Source organism: Helianthus annuus, chromosome 7 (genome assembly GCF_002127325.2).
Source record: "Helianthus annuus cultivar XRQ/B chromosome 7, HanXRQr2.0-SUNRISE, whole genome shotgun sequence".
Lineage (NCBI taxonomy): Eukaryota > Viridiplantae > Streptophyta > Magnoliopsida > Asterales > Asteraceae > Helianthus > Helianthus annuus.
The window spans coordinates 124,844,797-124,853,525 of NC_035439.2; the positions used below are offsets into that span (position 1 = coordinate 124,844,797).

At 36.8% G+C, this 8,729-nt stretch overlaps 1 protein-coding gene across 2 annotated transcripts; it reads right to left on the reverse strand.

Annotated features, from left to right (window-relative positions):
• Window positions 1-3,282: 3,282 nt before the first annotated feature.
• Window positions 3,283-7,263, reverse strand: LOC110868451 (receptor kinase-like protein Xa21). 2 transcript variants are annotated; one of them, XM_022117607.2, is made up of 3 exons: window positions 4,501-7,263; window positions 4,046-4,420; window positions 3,283-3,822 (listed from the first exon to the last, which is right to left on the reverse strand). In XM_022117607.2, exons 1-2 carry the CDS (start codon window positions 7,160-7,162, stop codon window positions 4,047-4,049), a joined length of 3,036 nt encoding a protein of 1,011 aa, XP_021973299.1. In that variant the 5' UTR covers window positions 7,163-7,263; the 3' UTR covers window positions 3,283-3,822; window position 4,046. The 2 variants fall into 2 exon arrangements, with proteins under 2 accessions (XP_021973299.1, XP_021973298.1); XM_022117606.2 differs by having other exon boundaries at window positions 3,599-3,830.
• Between the last annotated feature and the right edge of the window lie 1,466 nt (window positions 7,264-8,729).

Here is an 8,729-nt window from a genome sequence, read left to right on the forward strand (position 1 = left end):
GACAACATGTCGTCTCTATAAGTTAAAATGTTTTTTTTTTAAGTTTCAAATTCAACAAACTAGAGAATAAAAAAAGCAAAAAAAAAATTATTTTCACTTTATAGAGAGGATATGTCGTCCTTATAAGGTAACCTATCTTAAAAGGCACGAAAACACTATAGACACGACATGTCGTCTCTATAGGGTGATCTATATAGAGGACCTGTTTTGTCCCTATAGGGGTTTTTTCTTGTAGTGTACCAATATTTGTTTTTTATGATTTTCAATTGATGTAACATATATTGTTTCTTTTAAATATAATTATTATAAAATTTCGAATATACCGTTGCGACGTACTTATTTATATCTATGTGTCAATATAATTATAATTCAAAACCGAGTTGCTCTAACGCACGAACATAACCCACTACTTAATATACACAAATGGATGAAAATTCAAAATTGCAGATTTCGCTCTCAATATTCTACAAGTCTTTAACATGGACCTGCATTATGATCAAGGTGTTAAAAATTAAATTATCAAACAAAATTGAACTTGAAAATAACCAGAACTTGAACTTAAATCATATCATCTCTTAAGAATGTTAGGACCAGAAACACGATTCCATAAACACAAGAACAATCTGCAACAAGTACACACACTTATACACTCTAAATTACAAGAACAAGAACACAAGATTTATAGTGGTTTGGTCTAATCTGACCTACATCCACTCCCACAACTAGTTCTTTTCTTTATTAGGTGCTCAAAGGTTTACAGACATGAATAAGAAGTATATATAGGGGTTACAATTAGGGTTGTTGACTTTAAACTTTACTAACAGAGAATACTCCTGCTAGCTGCAGGAGGAGTATAACACAGAACACCCCTGCTAGATACAGAAGTAGTGTAACTAAGAACACCCCTACTAGTCAAATCCTCCACAACCCAACAATCTCCCACTTGGAGGCTTTGACAACTTTAAACTGCACTCCGTGCAAATTCATATTCATAAGTACCTCTGTAAACATTTCATCTTCACTAGTTGTGGGCGGCCTTCTCATCGGTTAACCTGAAGGCCCGTTGAAGCTCCCACTGAGCTTCAACTCATCAGTCACTACTCGTGACTCGTTCTCTGTCCCTATCGGCTCCCACTGACACGAACTGCCCGATCCTGGAACATCCTGAGAACAAACACTCTCCGAATAAAGCAGATAATCAACTGGAGAGACTTTGACAGCTGGAATACTGGTTCTCTTAACCCACTGTCGTCTGGTAACTCTGACTGAAGCACGACCCGTGCTCCTACTGCCACGAATGCCCCTGACTGGTTTTACTGAACCTTTTCTAGCACGTTCAACCTGAATCTGACCTGTGACTCTGGGTTTGCCATCTGCAAAGCAAACCTTCTTCTGCCCACGAGATTCTGTGAACCGGATCTTGGTCTTCTTCTGAACTGGGAGAACCTCTCCCTCAGGCGGTACACTGACCATGTACAATGAGCCCCTCTTCTTGCCACGTGCAACTACTAAATTTCCCTTAATTACCTTCCACTGTCCACTACCGAACTTAACCTCGTGACCCTGATCATCCAGCTGCCCGACTGAAATAAGCATTTTCTTCAAGCCTGGAATGACTCTTACGTCTCTCAAAGTCCAAGTAGATCCGACTGAAGTAACTAAGTCAATATCACCCATGCCTGTGACATCTAGGACTTCATCATTTGCAAGTCGTACCTTACCAAAATCCCCAATTATAAGATTCTGTAGTGCTTCACTGCTGTGGGTAGCATGAAATGAAGCACCCGAATCCATAACCCAGGAATCCACACTGCTCTCCACATTACAGATCAAAACTTCATCATCTGAGTGGTCTACTGCAGCGTTAACTTCTTTCTTTTCATTTGGACATTGATTCCTGAAATGTCCAACCTCTTTACAGTTCCAACAGGTCACATCATTTCGAGCCCTAGACTGACTCCTCTTTCTATTCTTACTGCCACTACTTCTGTTATTCTTCCTACCTCTGCCAACATGCATTAAATCACCCGATGATCTACCTGAATTTCCTCTTCTAACATCTTCGCCCAGAATAAGATCCCGCATCTTCACAAACGTAAACTTGCTCGTATCTGAAGAGCTCGTAACAGCAGTTACGGTTCCGGACCAACTATCGGGTAATGAGGACAATAACAATAGGGCTTGAACCTCATCATCAAACTTGATGTTCACAGATACCAACCAGACAATATCGAATTTAAGTTATTGATGTGCGCTATAACTGAATCACCTTCCCTCATCCTAGTATTCACAAGCTCTCGAATAAGATAAACCTTGTTCACTGCAGAAGGCTTCTCATACATATACGATAATGTTGCCATCATTCCTCTAGCTGAGGTCTCCTTCTGGAGGTTGAATGCAACATTCTCCGATAGAGAAAGCGTTATCACTGCTATGTCTTTCTTATCCATCCTATCCCAATCTGCTTGTGGCATTTTTTTTGGCCTTTCATCCTCGAGCATTGCATCTAAGTCTTTCTGACAAAGTAATGCTTCAATCTGCATCTTCCACCAACCAAACTTTTTCCCGTCAAACTTTTCGATTTGCACCTTCCCGTCTTCTGCCATGATAACACAAGCACGACTAAAACGAAACTAAAATCGAAACAAATAGAAAATCAACACTGAAACAAATAGAAACAGAAAACACCTGATTCAAGTTTCTTTGATCTTCAAACAGATGGTTTAGCACTTGTATCTCAGTACTTCTCTCTTTGGTCAAAGTTGAGGGGCCCTTTTTGCAAATAAGAGAAAGCTGATTTTCTCTTAAAGAAACAAAGAAAAAAAAGAACGCCCAGTTCTTTCTTCTTCCTACGACCTGCTCCCACAAACTTCCACAAAATCAAGCAACTCAAGTGCAGAATTGAAACCCTAGGTCTTAAATTTTGGAACCCTAGATGCGATATCTAGCAAGGATGGCCTTCAATTTTGTAACCCTAGGCGGCGGCGGCTACTGGGTTGTCGAACCCTAGTCGCAATATGCTGAAGATGTCTTCAAATCGGAGCCCTAATCGGAGTTAGGAACTGACGGCGGTGGCGGCTGTGCAAGCGGCGGCTGGCTTAGAAACCCTAGACGCTATGCCTGCGACTGTGACTGAAACCCGAGACCACGACTTGTTCTTCAACAGGTAAGTGTTCTTCTTCACCTCTTACCTAGTTTGTGTGAATCAATCAAGAGCCTGGGCTCTGATACCAGTTGTTAGGACCAAAAACACGATTCCACAAACACAAGAACAATCTGCAACAAGCACACACACTCACACACTCTAAATCACAAGAACAAGAACACAAGATTTATAGTGGTTCGGTCTAATCTGACCTACATCCACTCCCACAACTAGTTCTTTTCTTTATTAGGTGCTCAAAGGTTTACAGACATGAATAAGAAGTATATATAGGGGTTACAATTAGGGTTGTTGACTTTAAAGTTTACTAACAGAGAATACTCCTGCTAGCTGCAGGAGGAGTATAACACAGAACACCCCTGCTAGATACAGAAAGAGTGTAACTAAGAACACCCCTACTAGTCAAATCCTCCACAACCCAACAAAGAACTCATATTAGAGATTAACACCAATGAGTTTATTAAAACAAGAAAAACTCAAATCAGAAATACACAACTCAAATGAAACCTGTTTGATAGCAAACCAACAATCAGAATCAGTAAATAGAAATCTATTTATATAAAGTACAAAACAGCTGCTGCTCCAAAAAGACCCTTCCGTTATTCCAGGTTTCACTTCCAGTCCCTTTGCCAGCTGCTGCCCTCCAAATTCACAATATCCTGTAACACTAATCATGCACTAAGTAGTAACCAAGAACAAAGAAAAATAACCAACTTAAACTGATATATTATTTTTTGCGACTGATTATTGTAATCTTTATGGTTTAACTAGGTAATATAATATGATTTTAACTATTACAACATGAAACTGAGCAAAGTAAAAAAGGATGTATACACCATCTCTATGATCAAAGCTTAGTATCGTGAATATTGAACACCATACCTCAAATATCTTGAAGTGCATTCAGAATATGCAGTAATTCACGTACAACGTTTTTTATGTCCATCCGTTGTTGCGGGGAATCCACAGAACATGATACTCCAATCTTGATTGTTGATGCCAGACATTCCTTTAATTTCTTTTCATCTACTACTTTATTTTTAGTAGCAGTCTCTTTCTCTTGATAAGTGTTTACAATGTTAACGTCAATAACATTGGTTACATGGTCTGGCAAGGACATGGAAGCAAATTTATGAAGGCTAAGGCCATCCTGAAAGATGTCGTCGGTTGGTTTTTTTCCGGTCATCACCTCGAGTAATAATATCCCAAAACTATAAATATCTCCACTACTTGTCATCTCATTCCCGATACCATACTCTGCAAATCATAAGCATTTACTTTTATAAAGGTAAAACTACAAGTAAATGCGAGAATGTCTATGAATATATGAACTTTACCTGGAGCAATGTAACCAATTGTTCCTCTATTCATAGTTGAGTTGGTTTGGTATGAAGTTGTTCCTAGAAAGCGAGCTAAACCAAAGTCCCCTATATGAGCTACCATGTCATCATCAAGTAGAATGTTGCTAGGCTTCAAGTCACCGTGAACAACAGCAGGTATGCATTGATTGTGAATATAATCAAGTGCACATGCTACATCCATAAGAATATTTATTATTTGAAGAAGGTTGAGTCTCGATGTACTTTCACTTGAATGTAACCAATCATGTAAACTTCCCTTGGGCATGAACTCGTATACCAAAGCTTTGAAATCATTTCCTTGAAAGTCAACACTAGAACATGAAGTTATTACCCTCAATACATTCCTGTGTCGTATGTTCCTCCAAACTTCACACTCCCTCATAAAGCTTCTTTGAGCTCCTCGATTTTGAAGATGAAGAACTTTGATTGCAACATATCTATCATCATCTTCATTAAGGATTCCTTTATAAACGGAACTGAACCCACCATTTCCAATCAAATTAGCCTCCGAGAACCCATTGGTAGCCTTGAAAAGTTGTTTGTAGGAAACTTTCAAGAATCCACTACTTTTTGATGATTGAGATAGTTGTCTCTTAATTTTCTTTTTGCAACAAACATATGCTAAACATATTATGCTGAAAAGGGTGGATGCCACCAAAATGACTATTACAAACAAAGGAAACCTTTTTGTTTGTTTTTTCATCTCCTTGCATCTTCGTAAACCTAGTTCGGTTAAGCCACCACAAAGCCTACTATTCCCAAAAACAGAGAATGCACTTTCATTCGAGAACACTCCAAGCATTGGTACTTGACCCTCAAAATCATTATATGACAAATTTAAATGTTCTAACTTCAACTGTTCCAAAAATTTAGGAATTTGCCCCGATAAATTATTATAAGAAATATCAAGTTCCAACAATCCTTTCAAGGAACTTAATGATGATGGCATTATACCTTGAAATAAGTTGCCTTTAAGGATCAATCTTGTAAGGCTATCACAATCACCAAGGCCACTAGGAATGTTTCCTGATAAATTATTATAAGATAAATCCAGAGCGCTCAACATCTTGAGGTATCCAACCTCCATTGGAAGTGACCCAAACAAATTGTTTTGAGAAAGATTCAAAGTTTTGGACAGAGATGAAAGTTGAAGAAGTCGTGTGGGTATTTTTCCGTTAAGTCTATTGTCACCAAGGTCTAACTCTAATAGACGACGACAATTTCCAAGGCTTGATGGGATAGCCCCTTCCAACTTGTTTGAAGATAAAGAAAGTGTGATCAACAATGATAAATTCCCTATGGTATCAGGTATTCTTCCTAAAAGTTGGTTTTTGTGTAAATCAAGTACTTGTAGCGTTTGAAGGTTACCAATGGTTGAGGGAATACTTCCAGTGAAATGGTTTGTTGCTAAATATAAACTGCTCACGCCAGCTAGATTGCCAATTGATAAAGGGAGGTTTCCATGTAACTGATTTAGCTCTAAAGATAAATAGCTGAGTTGATCAGAAAGATTACCTATAGAACTCGGGAGCACTCCTTGAAAATTGCAGTCGGAAATATCCAGGTACTTTAATTTGGTACAATTTTCCAAAGAATTAATAAACTTCATTTCATCAATTTCTTTGCTTCCAAAGTTGTTAGAACCGATGGTTATAAAATATATATCTCTCAGTTTTGAAAAGTCAATCGTCAACTTTCCACGAAACTTGTTCTTGTTCATTTGAAGATCCGACAATCTTGAGCAATTAGAAATTGTTGGTGGAAGAGGCCCGGTTAGTTGGTTACCCCATAAATAAAGAGAAACGAGTTGTGGGAGCATTGTACCTAAGGCTAGAGGAAGGCTGCCTGTCAATTGATTATTAGTGAAGCGAACCTCGGTTAGGAGTGAAAGGTTATACATGGGAGCGATGGTCCCGGATAAATTACAATGACTGCAGTAAATTTGTTCCAAGTTTTTCCAATGGCTTAAGGTGTCTGGAATGCTCCCACCTAAAGGATTTCCATGAGTAGCAAACACTACCATTGTTGTAATATTCCCTAAGAAAGGTGAGATTCCACCCGTTAACTTATTATATTGAAGTAATAGGAAACTAAGTTTTGGGAGGAAACTGATCTCTTTGGGTATGCTTCCAACTAACTCGTTTTCTGAAAGACCGATCTCTACAAGGTTAGAACAACCGGATATGTTAGCTGGAATGACCCCGTTGAATTTGTTTGTATACAGAGAAAGAACACGTAGCCTAGAAAGGCGGCCGAGTTCATGAGGGATGGCTCCTTGAAAACTGTTATTCCAAAGGTAAAGTCGACGGAGGAAGCTGAGGTTCCCTACATGAGGAGACAAAGAGCCTTCTAGACCTTGCGAGATCAGTCGTAAATAAGTCACCCTTCTATGCCTCTTCCCACATGTAACACCAGCCCAATCACAGAAATGCGTGGAACTGTTCCATGAGGTTAGAGCTCCGTATGGATCATGAGTGATCATCAACTTGATATTGAGCAAAGCCTGATGATCAGTCTCATTTTGGCCTACATAGGCAGCTGAGATGGTTGTGGAAGTAAGAAATATAACAAGAGTATAAAAGATCAAATGAATGTGAGAGAAAGATGATAAGCAAACAATTGGTTGTTTTGAATTCATTTTTAGGAGTAATATAAAACTGGAGATGAAAATCCTTAGGCCTTTTTATCATCAACTTTTGCATGTTAAATGAGATGGCCAGAGGTAGATTCAAGTTATTGTCAAAGGGGGAGGCCCCCATGCATTCAAGATTCATAAGTTTTCTAAAACTCATGTCATGTTAAATGAGATGGCCAGGGGCAGATTCAAGTTGCTGTCGTCATCTAGTACTAATCGGGTAAACATGTATATGGTCTTAAATAATCAAATTGGGTATCACCTAATCCATACTTATCTCATTCTCGTAAATTTTTTAAAACTAAGCTATACTCAATCTCATATCCGTCAAGCTTCAGATATACCTGTCCCAAATATTTTGGGTGTCCATGTCCGATTTCCTTTTGTCATCCCTATTATCCAGTTATCACTTGAGCGTTACAAATTATTGAATATCACCTATTAAAATGAATATATTCTAATAACTTTAAAATTGGAGACAATGCATTCATTTATATTTGAGTTAGTTACATATATAGTCCTTGTGGTGTATTAAATGTTACACCTTTGAGTACTAACTTTTTCTTTTGTGAAAGGTTTAGGTTCCATGATTCAGATTTTATAACACCTTTGAGTATTAAGGCTAACAGCCGTTAATTTTCTATTTAATCAATGTAAATAACTAAGATACCCTGATATAATTTTATGTTAATACTTAAAGGTCTTACTTTCAATAAAACATACAGACTATCTATGTAATTAACTCTAAAAAATATAAAAAAACTTGTAATATAATTATTAAATATTTTTATGTAGCATATTTTGTAATATTTTTTTAACAAAATATAATGGGTTTTCATTTTTTATTATTTGGAGTTAATTACACAGATAGTACTTATAAGATAGTACTTATAGTTTATTGAAATTAACACATTTAAATGCTAACAGAAAATTAAACAAGGCTATTTTAGTCATTTTATGCTATTTTAACAGAAAAATTAACAACAGTTAACCTTAATACTCAAAGATGTTACAAAATCAAAACTATAAAAAACCTGAATATGTTAGAAAAAATATTAGTATTCAATTCCAAGATGTTACTTTACAATTTGTACAATTAACTCTTTTTGGTCTTCGTCATTCAATTCCATCAATGTATTCAATGTCACCTTTCTTTTCAAACGACTTTTTACACCTAAGCTAATTACCATTAAATTGACTAAAGGTCCCTCAAAGTATAAATGTAAATGTAAATGTTGAAATTGTAACGAATGTTGATTATTTGAAAAGTTATTGGAATATCTTGATGTATGTTCGACTAAATACGACTACTTGATGATACATAAATGTATATATGTATTGGTAAAATATATAAGTTTTGTTGACGGTGATAAATGTGTATTTTAGTAAGTACATGGAAGCATGTATATATGTGACGACATGATATTATTTTTATGTACTTAGGCATTTCTTAAAGCGATTGATATTATTGTGGGAAAAAGGTATTTTTTTAGAGAAATATAAGTTAATTATATATAAACTAGAGTTATGTGTCGACCGCATTGCGGGACGCTAAACCAAATATTTCTTT

Coding starts and splice junctions, on each gene's coding strand:
- LOC110868451 (XM_022117607.2), bottom strand. CDS start 7,162: ATGAATTCAAAACAACCAATTGTTTGCTTATCATCTTTCTCTCACATT. Junction 4,421..4,500: donor AATTGGTTACATTGCTCCAG/GTAAAGTTCATA, acceptor TATGATTTGCAG/AGTATGGTATCGGGAATGAG.